The sequence below is a fragment of the Cervus elaphus genome, chromosome 1 (assembly GCF_910594005.1).
Source record: "Cervus elaphus chromosome 1, mCerEla1.1, whole genome shotgun sequence".
Lineage (NCBI taxonomy): Eukaryota > Metazoa > Chordata > Mammalia > Artiodactyla > Cervidae > Cervus > Cervus elaphus.
Window position 1 is genome coordinate 30,075,522 of NC_057815.1, and position 18,011 is coordinate 30,093,532.

Sequence of the window (18,011 nt, forward strand, 5' to 3'; positions counted from 1 at the left end):
GATACTAGGAGCCCATCCCTCGGGAAACAGTCTCACGGGAGAACATGACATTCTCTCCTTTCCCCAGACTGCCCATCAGAAAGGCTGACCCATGAGAAACCTGGTTCTCAGAGCCCCTCAGAGCACGGCTCCTGTGAGGAAGGGCAAGGCGGGCCCACACCTGCTCCGGGGCCCCAGGCCCGGGCCTCAGCTCCGGAGCAGCCCTTAGGGCTGAGCAGCGGCCGCTGGCAGGGAGGTGCCGGGGCGCGGGGCGTGTGTGGGCCCCCCTCACGCTGAGGACGCAGGGCGGGCCTGAAGACAGGACACCCGCCATCCCCGTCTGGCTCTGCCTGTTCTGAGAGGGGTGGGTGGGGACCGGGTTCATCTGAAGAGGAGCGAGACAGCAGAGCGGGGACACCCATCGCGTGGCGCCCACACGCGCCCAGGTCACAGGAGTCCAGCGAGCAGGGCGGCGCAGGCACGTGAAGGAAGGGGATGGATCCTGGGGACTTCTGGGGCCCTTCTGGTGACTGAGCGGGTGCGGGTGAGGAAGGAGAGGCCCTCGACAGTTCACGGAACACCTTCAAAGGCAGCAACAGCCAGAATGACGCAGTGGGGAATGGCATCCGAGCAAGTCCAAACCGGCGCCCCGAACCAGATGAGCGAGCCCCCCGCCTCCCGCTGGTACAGTCTGGTGCGACGGAGGTGGAGGAGGCCAGGCTGACAGCGCAGCCTCCCCAGGAGAGGAGCTTCTCGGGGCTAAATCCCTCCCCAGGAGAGGGCACCTCAGGGCTAAATCCCTCCCCAGGAGAGGGGCATCTCAGGGCTAAACCCCTCCCCAGGAGAGGGGCATCTCAGGGCTAAACCCCTCCCCAGGAGAGGGGCATCTCAGGGCTAAACCCCTCCCCAGGAGAGGGCACCTCGGGGCTAAATCCCTCCCCAGGAGAGGGCACCTCGGGGCTAAATCCCTCCCCAGGAGAGGAGCTTCTCGGGGCTAAATCCCTCCCCAGGAGAGGGCACCTCGGGGCTAAATCCCTCCCCAGGAGAGGGCATCTCGGGGCTAAATCCCTCCCCAGGAGAGGGCATCTCGGGGCTAAATCCCTCCCCAGGAGAGGAGCTTCTCGGGGCTAAATCCCTCCCCAGGAGAGGGCATCTCAGGGCTAAATCCCTCCCCAGGAGAGGGCATCTCGGGGCTAAATCCCTCCCCAGGAGAGGAGCTTCTCGGGGCTAAATCCCTCCCCAGGAGAGGGCATCTCGGGGCTAAATCCCTCCCCAGGAGAGGGCACCTCGGGGCTAAATCCCTCCCCAGGAGAGGGCACCTCGGGGCTAAATCCCTCCCCAGGAGAGGGCATCTCAGGGCTAAATCCCTCCCCAGGAGAGGGGCTTCTCGGGGCTAAACCCACCCTGACACTACCATTTGTTTCTCTCAAGGACCAGATTCCTGGAAGAACCCCACAAACAAATCAAAGCCTCTAGGAATACCCCGGAGAAACAGTAGGCTCCCCCCTCCCCAGCCCCCCGCCCCGCCCTGCCTTGACCGCAGCCTGCTAAATTGGTAAGCTCCACGCCCAGATGCCTCACTGACCTACCTTCCAAGTGAAGAGTCTCAGAATCGCCAAGGGGCGAAGTGAGATTCAAGCTGACAGAGGAGTGTCCCTGTGGTATTTTCTCCCAGTCAGTCCACACCAGATCCCCAAGGGGGAGTGGTACGTTTCACTCAGAAACATGTCCTGGTCCCAGGATATGAAGCCCAGTGAGGCTGCCTTCAGACAAACAGGGTTAGTATCCTTCTAGAATAGCACTGGCCAGTGGAACTTGCTGTGATGATTGGAAATGGTTCTTGGGCACTTGAATCGTGGCTAAACAGTTTCATTTAATGCTCATTAATTTGAGAGGCCGCATGTGGCTAATGGTTACCGTGGCCGGAGGAGATATAGAACTTAAAAAAAAAAAAATAGGGGCCAGATTAAGCCGCGGCGGGGGGAGGGGGGCGGGGAAATCATGGAATTCTATTTCTCTACTGTGAGGAAGTGAACTTCCTTAACAGTGCAGCATCTGCTCAAGCTTTTTTCCAGCCCTGAACTCTTCTCTGGTCATGACAATTATATAACAATGTGCCTCCAACACATCACAACTCGGAAGGCCCTTAGAGACCCGAGCCCAAATGGTCCACTGTAGGAAGCCACTCCACAACGTCCCTGCCATCTTTACCAGGTGCCCCCAGCAGCAGTGGAACTCAGCATTAGTCCAGCCCCAAAATCCTAGGATACTCTTTCAAAGGGAAATCAAGGATGCTCAAAATAATAAAAAATAAATTTTGCATCATGCTTTACCTCTTATGTGGTCCTTTCACATGCATTATCTCAGGTAAGCCTCACCTAACGCCAGGATACAAGCATTAGTAACACATTTATTTTACACAAGTGACTTAGCCAAGGCAATATAGCTGGCACATGGTCAACATGTACCCTAACCTCACATGTCTTCCAAGGAGTGAGAAGTCAAAAGACAATGGAAAAGTCCTGGTGGTGAAGGGGGAAGTCGTGAAGGAGGGATTAGAGGATACAACTGGGCACATCAGCCAGGAGCCACAGGAATCAAACTGACGTTAATCTCAACTATTAAACAGGAACAGACTCAGTTCCAAAGAGTAAAGCACCTCAGTCTAGGTCTAATTTATGGGGGGGGGGGTTGGGGGGGGAGGCTATGCCCTAAAATAGTGCTTCTCAAAGTGTGGTCCCCGAACCAGAACCAGCAGTGGCCCCTGGAAACTTGTCTGCAGCGCAAATTCTGAGGCCCTCCCCAAGCCCTGTTGAAACAGAAACAGCCAGTGGAGCCCAGCAGTCTGGCTTGAAACAAGCCCTCCTGACGATTCCCATGTCCACCCACATTTGAGAACCACTGCGCCACAATTCTACATCTGAAACCCAGGCCATTTCCTCTGGTCAAGTAAACAACCTGGTCATCAAGGGAAAGGAAAGGGAGCCGCCGGGAGTGGAGTTTGAGACACGTCCTGGTGACATCAGCCCTGATGTACTGTACTTTGGGTAATAAAGGACCATAGCTCAGTCAGTAAAGAATCTGCCTGCATTGCAGGAGACCCAGGGATCCCTGGGTCAGATCCCCTGGAGAAGGAAATGGCAACCCACTCCAGTGTTCTTGCCTGGAGAATCCCACGGACAGAAGAGCCTGGCGGGCTTCATTCAGTCCACGGGGTCGCAAAAGTCAGATAGGACTTAGTGTCTTAGTGACACCACCACCAAGCTCCGATCTAGCTCGGGACCGCACACACCTCCTGTGGTCAGGGCACAGAGGAAACTGTTCTTTACCCAGAAAATCTTGGTTTAGGAGCTTTCCTGTTGGCCCAGTGGTTAAGAATCTGGACGCGAGTTCCATCCCTAGTCTGGAAACTAACTACATGCTGGGGGACAACTAAGCCTGTGTGCTCGGCCATGAGTGCGGTCAAAAATTTTTTTTACATAAATAAATTCTAAAAAAGAAATTGGTTTACAAGTAGGGGAAAGGTATATTCCATAGGGTATACTAAATTGTGAACAGAGTATCCTAGCTTCTAATCTCAATAAATATTTGCAAACAGCAAGGTCCTACTGTATAGCACAGGGAATTATATTCAATATCTTGTAATAAGTCATCATGGAAAAAATATGAGAAAGAATATATATATATAAATCACTTTGCTGTACAGCATAAATTAACACAATATTATAAATCATCTATACTTACATAATTTTTAGAATAAATAGTATTTAGTACACAACTGTGTTCCCGAGGGTGAAAAGAAAAAGTTCTATGGCTTTTTTTAAGCTTCGATGATTAAGAACTGGTATTTCAGTTTCTCAGAGAAAGAGATGAGCATATACAAAAGAAAATCATTTGTCTCCTGCTATTTTAAAATACTAATAGGCATTTACTGAATGTGCCCAGCATTGTGTTAAGTACTATATATGCATCACTTCATTTCCCCTGCACCCTCCTCCGCCAGGTAAGCACTATGACTGTCTCCACTGTCTGTGAGGCTGCACTGGTCACATTCGCTGAGATCACACAGCTAGGAGGTGGCAGGGCCAGGAAGCAAACCAAATCTATCCGACCTAAACAATCCAAAATACTACTGCTTTTTTCACTTTGACACATATTCTAGCTTTCACTCTATTAATCTTACTCATACTCTTCACGTTATTTAGTTTTAAGTACTTCCTTTTAAAGGCTAGCATGCCACGTGCTGGTCAAAAGAGTCCTCAACTACTCGGTTTATCCAGAGTCCTTCAGCCCGTGCCCAAGAACCAGGGTAACTTAGACGGAAGAATTCATGCCAGTAAAATATTCAAAAACTAGAAGGAAATGGTAACCCACTCCAGTATTCTTGCCTGGAAAAGTCCATGGACAGAGGAGCCTGGCGGGCTGGAGTCCATGGGGTTACATGACTGAGCATGTGTGCACAAGGGTGGAGGGAGATGGGTTGGTAGCAATAAAGTGGTAGAACTAAAATATATATATATATATATATTCAAAAACTAGACCAAAGGCAAGAACCCACTGTCTTCTCACCATGCTGGGGCAACATGCCCAGGGAAGCCCTCCCTGACCACCAGATCAGAGTGGGAACTCCCAGAACCTTCTCTTCTCTGGGTTCTCACACACGCCTCGCTCTTCTCTATTCTGACAGTAACACCTGGGAATGTCCGCACACCACTGCATCAACAGTGAGCTTGGGAGAGTGGGAACTATGTCTGATTCACCGGTGGGCTTCCAGAGCACTGAATACACAATCGACACCTAAGATGCAGTTGATAACATGGATAGCAAGACATACACATCCTTAAGAGGGTAAAAGGGAACTGCAATTTGAAGACATAAAACTATGCGACTTTAAAAAAAAAACAGAAAATCTTTGGGAAATTAACTTAGGCAAAATGTTCTTAGATGTGACACCAAAAGCACAGTTCATAAAAGCAAAAAAAAAAAATCAATAAACTGGATATTAGCAAAATTTTTCAAACTTTTGTCCTCTAAATGATCTCGTTAAAAGTTCAAAAAGACAGGCTACATGTTGGAAAAAAATACACACACAAGCCACATATCTGACAAAGGACTCATATCTGGACTATATGCAGAATTCTCAAAGCTCAGTAGCAAAAAAAAAAAAAAAAATACACTTAGAACATGGGCAAGACAGGAGCAGACATTTCACCATAAAGGACACACAGATGACAAATAAGCACATGATGGTCCAACACCATCAGCCATTAGAGAATGCAAATCAAAAGCATGATGAGACTAGAACATTTACTGGGGCACTAGAATAATAAGCAAATGGTGGTGTGGATGCAGAACAACTGCACCTCTCACACACTGCTGGTGGGAATGTGAAATAGTATAGCCACTCTGGGAAAGTCGGACGATTTCTTTAAAAAAGAAAAATACTAAACATACGCTTACCATCCAAAACCCAGCAATTGCAATCCAAGGCATTTGTCTTAGAGAAATGAAAACTCTGTCCTCATCAAAACCTGTACATGAATGTTCACAGCAACCTCAACTGTAGCAGCCAAAAACTGAAAACAACCTGGGTGTCTTTTGGTGGGTAAATGCTTAAACAAACTGTGGTATATCAACACCAGAGAACACTACTCAGCAATACAAAGGAATGAACTAGTGATGATGCAACGGTTTGGGTGGATCTCAAGGGTGTGATGCTGAGTGAAAATGCTAATCTCCAAAGACCACATACCGCAGAATGCTATGTATGTAACATTCTCAAAATTACAGATGGCGAAGGGGTTGAGTAGTTACCAGGGTTAAGAGATGGGGCGGGGCTAAGGGAGGCGTGACTACAAAGGCGTGGCGCAAAGAGCTCGGAGGTGACAGAACAGCTCCGTATCCTGACTGCCCAAGTGGCTACAGGAATCCACACATAGGAAGGATACACACACACACCCCCACCTCCCCCACCCCGACATGTCCGCATTTGGTGAAGTGGTGAAAACTGGTGAAGTCTAAATATGGTTTGGATTGGACCAACGTTTATTTTACTGGTTCCCCTGCTCTGCTCTGGTTACGTGAGATGTTACCAATGGGGGAAAACTGGGTGAAGTGAACACGGGACCTCTCTACGATTTTTGCAACTTCCCATAAGGCTACAATCATTTCAAAACTAAAAGTTAAACAAACAAACATGGGAACTACAGGCGTTTTACTTAAAACAAACAAAAAACGAAGTGTACATGGCTGCATGACTGGCCAGTGAAGTCCCAAATACAGACTTAAACACACAAAGTGAGACCACTGGCTTGATTTTTTTTTTTTTTTTTTAAGTTAAACCCAATTCTCCAGAGGCTTACAGGGGATACATTTCCTAACATGTTGGAGCTACTCCCCCACCCCCCAATAAAGGGAGGAAAGATGCCTGATGTGTGACCCACTTAGGGAGCCCAGGAGTCTGGTCCTAACAGCCTGGCCTGAATAGACCCTAAAGTTTCACAACCATGGAGGCCAAGGGCCCACAAGTCAGAGGAGAACTGAAAGCGGTGCCAACACACAAGCCCAGGCGAGGCTCCCTTTCAGAAAATGCCCTGTGCGGCTCTACCCACGATGGCCAAGATTTAAATTCTGCCTTCCTTCCGAGACAAAACAAACCAACAAAATGAATTTAAAAAAATTTTTTTGCTAAGGAAACAAATAAAAACCTCAACAACCCCAGACTATTTCCAACAAACCTTATAATTAAATATGTCCTCTTCCATGACCTCCAAGCTACCCCTTGCTTTTCAAGTATTCCACTGCCTAGTGAATTCTGGGACATAAGAACCTACCAAAATTAATGAAAAACTAGGAGGAGAAAAATTATTCAAAACACTAGAGAATTTACTGATCTAAGCTTCCATATGCATTTAAAATGCAGACAGATACTTGGAAGCGGTCAGCAGTTGTGGGGAGGGGAGCCGGACAGGAGAATGCTACTTTGTGAGAATTTTGCTTATCAGGACTATTAACAGGTCTTACAAAGCTACTTCCTTTTTCCTTTACTGGCCTGGAAAATCAGATTTTTACAATTTTCACTAGCAATCCCCTCCTTTCCTAAGTCATTATTTTTTTTTCCTTTGAAAAGCTTTATGTCACAATATTTTATCATTTTCAAAGCATTTTCACAAATTACTAAGAAACACAGCACTGGTACCCATGGGCTGTACTTTTCCACAAAACTCTCACCAGCCAGACTGCCATCTAATTTCAGTTAGTTCAGCCATGTTTTCCCCCAGGCACTGGGTCCACACTCCTCCACAGGGGTAGACATCAAAAAAAAAAAAAAAAGCAGAGTACAGAAGCCTTCCAGACAAACCAGTCAAGGGCAGACACTCTCAAGTCTAATCAGCAGAGTGCCTTCCCATAAAAATCACTCACATTTCTGCATTCCTGTGCTTTTCTTAAGGACAGCACTTAAAAATCTCATTTAAACTGAAAGTCCTCCATTAGCTTCCATGAAAAGATGTATTTTTAAGTGCTTTGATCTCCACATGTCCTTCTGTACATTAGTATTCTTCACCCTCCACCATCTGCACTGAAGCAAAACACCAAGACTTGTGCACATTTTAAAAAGAAGGGAGAGGGAAGTGAAGTTAACAGCACCTTCTCAGGACTTCCCTGGTGCTAGAGTGGCTAAGACTTCCTGATCTCAAAACCCGGGACCCGAGTCCATCCCCACTCAGGGAACTGTATCCCAGTGCCACAACTAAGACTGCCTCCCCATCTAAGTCAAAATAAAAAAATTTTTTTAAAGAGCGCCTTCTCTCATCCTATCCTACTTACAGAGTTCACAAGGGTTTCCTCATTTATCTTGAAAAAACGTATCTCACAAAAGCAAAGTATATCCATCCAAAAACTAAGCGTTCGCCCACACCCCACCAGGGAGTAGAGGCAGGTGGCTCTAAAGTCTTCTCTATGCCCTACTCCTTTTTATTTTGATCAAATCAGTGGTTTCCAATCCTCTGCTCCCCTGCAGAACAGCTCAAAATGTGTGAAGTACTGTGCCACATTGCTTCCATAAAAAGCATTATAGTAAATGATCAGAGCACAGTCCTGGGAGATAAACATCACACTGGTCTAGATGCTTCAAGAACTTGCCATCTAGAGAGACCCCAACCCCTACCATGGGTTAGATGTCCAAGGAGAGCTGCGGGGTCCAGGAGAGGTGGGCAGTCAGGGGAAATCTTAAGTCAGTCTAGCAGGGACACACTGGCCAGTTTTGGAAGCAGAGAGAGGAATGACTATTCAGCATTTCAAGTCCAGACTTTTCACTTCCCGAAAAGGAAGGACTTTTTTTTGGAATAGGAGCTATGAATAAGCCCTCTATTCTGGTTGCATTTGCTTATAGCAAGTACCCTTATTGTTTGGGGTGGTCCAGAGCATCGTTGGGGATCATAACGGGCCCTCCTGACTCCCTACCGCCAGGGCCTGTTGTGGGTGGGGGTGTGTGTGTTTAGTCGTTGAGTCAGTGACTCCTTCCGACCCTTTGGACTGTAGCCCGCCAAGCTCCTCTGCCCTTGAGATTTTTCAGGCCAGAATGCTAGAGTGGGTTGCCATTTCCTTCTCCAGGGGATCTTCCCAACCCAGGGGTGGAACAAAAACTCGATCCTCCTAACACGCCTCGGAGGAAGGAAACGGGCAACCATGTCCACACTCCACCAGGACAGGGCAAAGGAACTAGGAACTGAGGGACCGAGAGTAAAAAGTGTTCGGTCCCAACCGCCAAGTCTCCGAGGCCGGCCCATCATCAGGACCATGTCTACTGAAGCCCCAGTCCAGGTGCTCCACACACCAGCCGGGCATTTTCCAAAGCACGTGCCACCTGGGGACAGTAAACCAACACCGAAGTCAAAGATGCAAAACCCCTGGAACAAAAAATGTAAAGTCTTTACAGCCACCAATCAAGATACTAGAGGGCAGGGCGTGGCGAGGAGCGGGAGCTGCGGGCTGCCAGCCGGGTTCTCAGCCCGTGCTCCTAAGCGGGAAACCTGGAAAGGTCGCCGCGGCGGGGGCCCTGGAGGTGGGTGCGCGCCAGCAGCTCGTCGGTTCGGCCGCCCGGCCCTCCAGCCCGGCTGCCCACGGGGCACGTCCGGCCCCTGGCCCCGCGCGGGGGCCCGGCTCTGCCCAGCTGTCATCAACCGAAGTGCCAATCTCCCTCCTGCCACGGAAGTCCCATTCCAAGAAAGGCCAGTGCCACTTGGAAAGTTCAATGTTTCCCCCACCCCGAAAACAGATGCTTTTGAAGCAACAGTAACAACAAGGGAGAGAAAGGATTCTAACTCCCCAGTTTCGGCCAAGGAAACTTGTCCGCGGAGAACAAAGAAGGAACAATCGGAGAACAAGATCCGAGGCTGGGGCGTCCCTTCGCCGCCCCCACCCGCCAGGGCCGAGAGTTTGGGGCCGCAGGAAGGTCCCGCGCGTCCGGCGGGCGGGCGTGCGCGCCTTTGTCTCGCGCGCCGGGAAGCGGCCGCCGGCCACCCCTTCCCTCCGCCGCTTCCCTCGGCCGCTGGGGACCCGCGCGCGGGCGGGTCGCGCGGAGCGCGGCCATATGGCAGCGCCCCTCCGTTAAAGGCCCGCCCCACGGCTCGGGCGCCCCTGCACCCCGGGTCCCGGGCCGCGACAGCCAAACGACTCCCAGTCTGGGGCCTGCAGAGTGGCGCGGAAACGGAGTTCTGATTTTTTTTTTTTTTTTTAAAGTAATCTGGGTAAGGGAGATCAAGATTCCGGTGGCGGGCACTCTCGGTCCCCGGCGCCAAAAAACAAGCTGCCCAAGTCGCTCCGGAGCCGGGCCGTCCTCAGCCCGGAGCACCCCCGGAAAGGAGCCCCCACCCCCTCGCCCCGGTCCGGAGTGGTTGGGGGCGGGAAGCATCGATCGGCAGGGTCCTCGGCGCTGGAGACTTGGGGGCGCCCCTCCCCGCACCCCGAGCGGGGACTGGTTACCTCTCACCGCAGACTCACAAGTTCCCCGGCGCAACTTTGCCTTCCACATGAGGCGATCATGGCCAGCTCAGCTCCGCGGCTGGGGACGGCGGCCGCCGGGCAGCGCGCTGGGCACGGCGTGGGGGCAGCCTGCGGAAGCGGCGCCCGGCGATCGCCCCCATTCACACGGGAAGCGGAGACCAGCCCGGGGCTTCCCCTCCAGCCCCAAACCCCAGCGCCGCCTCTGGGTCCTAGAGCGCCCCGCGCGCCCGCGCCGCCGCCCGGGGAGGGTGGTCCGGGCTGGTCGGCGTAACCCTACACTCCACCCCCGCCGGGCGCCCGGCCGCTGGGCCCTAGAGCCCGCCTGCACCCGCTCGCCGCCCCTCCCCGGGCCCCGGAGACCGCCGGCTGCAACCGCCCGGGGCTCCAGCTCGAGTGTCCGCCTCGGAGTGAGGAGGGCGACGGCCTCTCCCGATTCCGTCTCCTTCCTGCGACTTTCTCTTCCTCCCCACCAGGCCAACTCCGGCCGAAATCGTTTTCCCGATCTGCCCTCAAAAGTCCAGATGAGGTCTCTGTAGGATTCTTTTTTTTCTTCTTAAGAAGCATTTTCAGATGAAAAGTAGCCAGAGTTTTCTCTATGCATTGCCCTGGTCTCCAGGGCTTCTATCACGCACTGGGATCGGGCGACCGGCCGCTACGATGGGCTCCGTTGACAAGCAGAAAGGCCAAAGCAGATTCTACAACCGAGAGCCTACAACTGGTGGTCATAACCCCTCTAGAAGTGGAAGCAAAGAAAGGAACTCTGGAAAAAAGGTTGCCGATTCCGCCTCACGTCTTAAATCAGGCTACACTGAGTTAACACTCCTCAAGCTCCTGTAGTATCCAATTACACATCTCTGGAGCCTTGGTCTGGGGACCCTGAACCCACTCACATCTTGTAACATTTCTCCCTAGCTTCCAGGAGCTGGCTCTGCAGCTCAGCACAGGAGAGGCCGGCTTCTGAGGAAGACTTTAGAGTCAGGGCATTCCAAACCTCTCACCTTGTGCTCCTCCCTAGACCAAGATTCTTTCAGGGATTCCTGCCTAGCCTGTGGCAATTAACTAACCAGTCCACTAGCAGTTTTACCCCTCCACTCAATCCTCGTGGGTTGTGTGCCCTTCTGATTCCAGTCTATTCTCCTGATACACCCCTGATGTTCAGGAACCTCTGCTCTCAAGATTTGTTGTTGTTCAGTCACTAAGTTGTGTCTGACTCTTTGTGGCCCCCATGGACCGCAGCACGCCAGGCTTCCCTGTCCATCACTAACTCCCGGAGTTTACTCAAACTCATGTCCATTGAGTCGGTGATGCCATCCAGCCATCTCATCCTCTGTCATCCCCTTCTCCTCCCACCTTCAATCTTTCCCAGCATCAGGGTCTTTTCCAATGACTCAGTTCTTCACATCAGGTGGCCAAAGTATTGGAGTTTAGCATCAGTCCTTCCAATGAATATTCCGGACTGATTTCCTTTAGGATTGATGGGTTTGATCTTACAGTCCAAGGGATTCTCAAGAGTCTTCTCCAACACTACAGTTCAAAAGCATCAAGGTGCAATAATATATAACAATTATTTACCAAATACCTATCACATTTAGAATTTGATACCCTGGTACTTGATAACACACAAAAGAAACAGCAGCTAACCAGCACTTCAAGGATTTATTTATTTAATATAACAAAATATGCCGCCACAGAGCAGGAAAGCACTGAAGATACTTGGAAAAACTGGAGAGGACTGAGTACACGCAGGAGAAAGGAGAGCCGTGAAGGGTTCTGGAGCTCAGCGCCACTGGCATTGTATGGATTTAGCATAGGCTGGGGCTTCCTCAAATCAAGCTTCCCTGGTGGTTCAGATGGTAAAGAATCTGCCTGCAATGCAAGAGACCTGGGTTCGATCCCTGGGTCAGGAAGATCCTCTGGAGAAGGGACTGGCAACGCACTCCAGTATTCTTGCCTGGAGAATCCCATGGACAGAGGAGCCTGGTGGGCTACAGTCCATGGGGACACAAAGAGTCAGACATGACTGAGTGACTAACATAGGCTGAGGGAGAATGATGTATAGAAAAAGGAGGGAAAGTAGGAAGGAAACTAAAATGTATTAATTGCCCACGATTCGATATCACTATATCCTGAGAGACAGCAGAATTTAATAGTTATAAGTATCCACTGGAATGAAACCGAGATGGATTGGTGAATCAGTTCCACCACTCTATCTGCAGATACTTGGGCAAGTCACCTAACCTTGCTAAACCTCAGTTTCTTCTTTTTCAAGATGAGGGAAATAGCATCAAACCTCACGAGGTGGTTGCAGGGACTGAATAAAGTAGTAAATATAAAATAGCACAATGCACGTACGTGCTGAACACACATTTGCTATTATTTCAAGCAACACTCCAATAGCCCTGGAGATAGGAAGCCCATCGGGGAAATAGCTGCAGAAAACAATGACATGTGAGGTTGGGCAAAGGAGATAGAAAGGAAGAAAGATACCGAATCTTTGAAGATGCCAAATACAGGGAAGATAACCAAGTCTTTGAAGCAACATTTTATTCTTTTCATTGACTGGACAGCTATCCTGGGGGAAAGAACAAAGCAATCAAGTTAACTCGGATTTTGTGGCTGGGCCATAGAAAGAATGGATCATTCTTGGAAGATTTATAAACCAGTTAATCCAATGGATGGACCACAGATGGAAGAAGAACTGAGAGGGAGAACTGGTCTGAGAAAGATGTTGTAGGGCTTCCTGTCCTCTGAGAAAGAGGAACTAAGGCACAAGGGCCTTAGCTGAGAAGTCTGGAACAGAATTATAGAGGAAAAGAGATGAAGCTGTGAAGATCAGTTTACTTGGAGAAGGCCCCTAACAGAAAATTCAGGGAAGAAGGAGGCAGAAGAGGCAGGAACTGGGGAAGTAGAAGAGCTAGGAAGGTTTAAAGACACGTAAGACAGAGGGGGTTTTAAGACGATGCTATCAATGCCACAGACTCTTAGGCTTCTGAAGAAGTGACAGGCACAGTTTGTGGGCTCAAGAATCTGCTGATTCAATCAAGCAGACCACGCCTAGAATTTTCATATTGATCCCGAGTGATGATTAATTTGGTAGGCAAATTTTTCCCCTCCACACACTTTAATTTTCTCAACCATTAACAATCACTACATGAAATACAGAAAATGAATAATCTTCTACATCAAATACATGTGACTATTTTTCAGGAACTAAGACCTGAGAAAAACACTTTAGATTTGATCAATAAGAGGTCATCAATAACATTTTACAGTATATTTGGTTTTAGATATTTCAACTATAATTGGGACCGAAGAGAAACAAGGTATGTTTACACTAAAAACTGAATGCAGCTCTACTAGCAGAAAGGTAGCTAATCAGTCAGCATCTGTGGTTTTGGATTTACATACTCTACAATGCTTTCAAATTGTGGTGCTGGAGAAGACTCTTGAGAGTCCCTTGGACTGCAAGGAGATCAAACCAGTCCATTCTAAAGGAAATCAGTCCTGAATATTCATTGGAAGGACTGAAGTTAAAGCCAAAACTCCTATACTTTGGCCACCTGATGCAAAAAACTGACTCATTGGAAAAGACCCTGATGCTGGGAAAGATTGAAGGTGGGAGGAGAAGGGGGTGACAGAGGATGAGATGGTTGGATGGCATCACCGACTCAATGGACATGAGTCTGAGCAAAAGCTGGGAGATAGTGAAGGACATGGAAGTCTGGCATGCCTTAGTCCATGGAGTCACAAAGAGTCAGACACGACTGAGCAACTGAACAGTAAAACAAGCAGGGCCAGGCTCTGTGCTGTCATCCTACGTAGGCATGTGGCTCATTGAGTGAGTTACGGATCTGAGGCCGGTTTGTCTGGATGCCTCAGCCTCACACCCATGGTGACACACCGGTCTCTTCTTGCCTAATGGCTTTCTCCTCTGAGCACACTACCTAATATTCATTAAACACATGTGTGTGTACGCCAAGTCCCTTCAGTCATGTTCGAGTCTTTGTGACCCCATGGACTGTAGTCCATCAGGCTCCTCTGTCCAGGGGAATCGCCAGGTGAGAATAGTGGAGTGGGTAGCCAGGCCCTACTCCAGGGGATCTTCAAGACCCAGGGATTGAACCTGAGTCTCTTATGTCTCCTGCATTAGCAGGCAGATTCTTTACCAATAGCACCACCTGGGAAGCCCGTTGAATACATAATCTGACCTATCTAAAACACAAGAAGCAGAGGGTGGATACCACCATGTACAGAGAAAATGAACATACATCAGAAAGCTCAGGAGGAAGAGGAGAGATGTTGGCCACAAACAAACCCAGGGTCAGATCCTGACTGAGACACTCAGTAGCCCAGAATATAAAGCACCTGGCATGTCACAGGTATTTATTAAATGATAATCATTCTAATTGTTATTTGCTATTCTAACAACAGAAACTTTGGGAATATTGAAAGCTCATACTTTTTTGGCTGATTGGTTGTTTCAGGGTTTCTCAACCTTGGCACACGTGACATTTGGGGTTGAGATTTTTTTGTGGTGAGGGCTGCCTTCTGCATTGTTAGATGTTTAGCAGCATCCCTGCCTCTACCCATGTGATGCCAGTAGCAACCTTCCCACTCCACGTTGTGGCAACTAATAACATCTCCTTGTTGTTGTTCAGTCACTCAGTCGTGTCTGACTCTTTGCAACCCCATGGATTGCAGCACGTCAGGCTTCCCTACCCTTCACTATCTCCTAGAGTTTGCTCAAACTCATCTCCATTGAGTCAGTGATGCCATCCAACCATCTCATCCTCTGTTGCCCCCTTCTCCTCCTGCCCTTAATCTGTCCAGCATCAGGGTCTTTTCCAATGAGTCAGCTCTTTACATCAGGTGGCCAAAGTATTGGAGCTTCAGTTTCAGCATCATTCCTTCCCATGAATATTCAGAGTTGATTTCTTTTAGGATGCACTGGTTTGATCTCCTTGCCATCCAAGGAACTCTCAAAAGTCTTTTTCAGCACCACAGTTCAAAAGCATTAATTTTTTGGTTCTCAGCTTTCTTTATGGTCCAACTCTCACATCCATCCAAATTATTGCTTTAACCAGATGGACCTTTGTTGGCAAAGTAATATGTCTGCTTTGTAATATGCTGTCTAGGCTTGTCATAGCTTTTCTTCTAAAGAGCAAGTGTCTTTTTTAATTTCATGGCTGCAGTCACCATCTGCAGTGATTTTGGAGCCCAAAAAAAATAGTCTGTCACTGTTTCCATTGTGTCCCCATCAATTTGCTATAAGGTGATAAGACTGTGATGCCATGATCTTTGGCATTTTTTGAATGTTGAGTTTTAATCCAACTTTTTCACTCTCCTCTTTCACTTTCATCAAGAGACTGTTTAATTCCTCTTCACTTTTTGCCCTAAGGATAATGTCATCTGCGTATCTGGTAATGTCATCTGGTTATTGATATTTCTCCCAGAAATCTTGATTCCAGCTTGTGCTTCCTCCAGCCCTGCATTTCTCATGATGTACTCTACATATAAGGTAATAAGCAATGTGACAATATACAGCCTTGATGTACTCCTTTTCCTATTTGGAACCAGTCCATTGTTTCATGTCCAGTTCTAACTGTTGCTTCTTGACCTGCATGCAGATTTCTCATGAGGCAGGTAAGGTGGTCTGGTATTCCCATCTCTTGAAGAATTTTTCACAGTTTCTTGTGATCCACACAGTCAAAGGCTTTAGCGTGGTCAATGAAGCGGATGTTTTTCTAGAATTCTCTAGCTTTTTCTATGATCCAGTGGACTACCAGGCTCCTCTGTCCTTGGGATTTCAAGGCAAGAATAATGGAATGGGGTGCCATTTCCTTCTCCAGGAAATACTGGCTCCAGACATTGCCAAATGTCTCCTATGGGCAAAACTGTCCTTGGTTGAGAATGTTTGAATTAGCTGAGCAGTTAACGCCCAGTTTACAGGCTCCCAAGTTTCTAACTATATTGATCATTCCATTGAGTTGTTGGGTGAATCCAATTGCATTACTAATATGAGCCAGCCTCGGTTTTATTCATTCTACAGTTCATGTCATGTTATGACAATTTCTTTCTGTTTCTCTCTTCATGAACAAAAAACCAGTTAGGTTTTATCCTGTTTCCAATGATGGTATAGAGAGTGTCTTTTTTTCCTAAAAACTGGAATCATACTGAGTTTCTAAAACAACAGCAACAGACAATCACTATTAAAAACAAGGACTGTTAGAACTGGAGATAACTTTGATCAGAATGTTCACACTTAAGATTCCTTACAGTTACCATTCTGAAAAGGATGCTGGTGTGTTTTATTCCAAAAACATGTCCTCTATGTTCATAGCTAGAAAGAATAGCAAGAAGAATGGCCCCTCCACAGCCTATCCAGCAGTTCTAGTTCTTCTCTTTGTAGAATATGTACAAGACAAGAACCTCTTCCAGGACATCTTGTACTTTAAAGGGCAAAGACAAAGAAATGGGGAAGCTCTCACCATCCTCAAGGGCTCCAGCCAGTCTGGATGGTTCAATTCAAGAGAAAAAAATCCTTTTACAGCATAATCTCAGAGTGGGGGTTTTTGTGGTTGTTCAGTTGCCCAGTCATGTCCGATCCTTTGTGACCCCATGAATTGCACCACACCAGGCTTCCCTGTACTTCACTATCTCCCAGAGTTTGCTCAGATTCATGCTCATTGAGTCGTTGATGCTACCCAACCATTTCATTCTCTGTTACCCCCTTCTCTTCCTGCCCTCAATCTTTCCCAGCAATGGGGGTGGGGAGTTAAACTTCACATCTTATAGGTGATCCATCCAGAAATCAAAAACTACTTATTGTGCATCAGTGACAGAGCCAGTATTATGCCAAGCAGAACATAATCTTCAGAAAAGTCAAAGGTCAGGAGGGGAATAATTAGAAAGAACTAGAAAAAAATTAAGTCCTAAACAGAAGGACTAAATGAAAGAATTAACTGAAAGCACAAGAGTTTGAAAGGTTGTTCATTCACTCATTTACTCAAAAAATATTATCAATTACATTGAATAAGCCACACCCTCCACTAGGTGTGCAAATACCGTACCACAGCCTCTGCTCATTAAAATGTATATAAACCTATAACTACAAACTGGTCTACTTGTGATGAAGAAAAGGAACAGGGTTCAATAACAAAGACTGATGACAGGCAGGGTAGCTACTGAGGGAGTGGAAAGGAAGGCTTCTCCAAGGTGCCAAAGAAGAGGATGAAGAGCAGTCCAGCTGAGCGTATCGCCTGTGTGGGGATGTTGAAGCAGGAAGGAGCTTAAAGGAGGCGAAGCAAGGGGAGCCTGTGGGGACCCAGGCCAGAGCACCCCAGGAAGAGTTCCTTAGGAAGGTGACGTGTGTGTTAGTCATTCAGTCATGTCCGATCTTTGTGACCCCATGGACTGTAGTCTGCCGGGTGGCTCTGTCCATGGGATTTCCCAGGCAAGAAGACTGGAATTGGTTGTCATTTCCTTCTCCATTCGGAAGGCCGAAAGTGAAAGCCACGCAGTCATGTCCGACTCTTTGCGACCCCACGGACTATACAGTCCATGGAATTCTCCAGGCCAGAATACTGGAGTGGGTAGCCTTTCCCTTCTCCAGGAGATCTTCCCAACCCAGGGATCAAACCCAGGTCTCCCGCATTGCAGGTGGATTCCTAACCAGCTGAGCCATGAGAGAAGCCCAAGAATACTGGAGTGGGTAGCATATCCCTTCTCCAGGGAAACTTCTGAACCTAGGAATCAAACTGGAGTCTCCTGCACTGCAGGTGGATTCTTTATCAACTGAGCTACCAGCCTCTGGGAATGGTCCCTTTCCAGTCATCCTTTCCTGGTGACTCAGATGGTGGAGAATCTGCCTGCAATGCAGGAGACCCTGATTCAGTCCCTGGGTTCAGAACATCCCCTGGAGATGGAAATGGCAACCTAGAATTCCATGGACAGAGAAGCCTGGCAGACTACAATCCATAGGGTTGCAAAGAGTTGGACACAACTGAGAGATTGACACTTTCACTTCC

At 48.3% G+C, this 18,011-nt stretch overlaps 1 protein-coding gene across 5 annotated transcripts in view; it reads right to left on the reverse strand.

Moving 5' to 3' along the window:
• AMOTL1 (angiomotin like 1) overlaps positions 1–18,011 on the reverse strand; it is a 215,191-nt gene that overhangs the window by 118,545 nt on the left and 78,635 nt on the right. Inside the window, exon 1 of one of the 5 annotated variants that reach the window (XM_043898093.1) lies at positions 9,982–10,240. The exons of 2 other annotated variants lie outside the window; for them this stretch is intronic. In XM_043898093.1, coding sequence (XP_043754028.1) covers positions 9,982–10,012 — 31 coding nt within the window. In that variant the 5' untranslated portion in view covers positions 10,013–10,240. Of the gene's footprint in view, positions 1–1,568; positions 1,682–9,963; positions 10,241–18,011 lie in introns of those variants that run through there. 2 more of the 5 variants (XM_043898084.1, XM_043898097.1) reach the window with 2 other exon arrangements.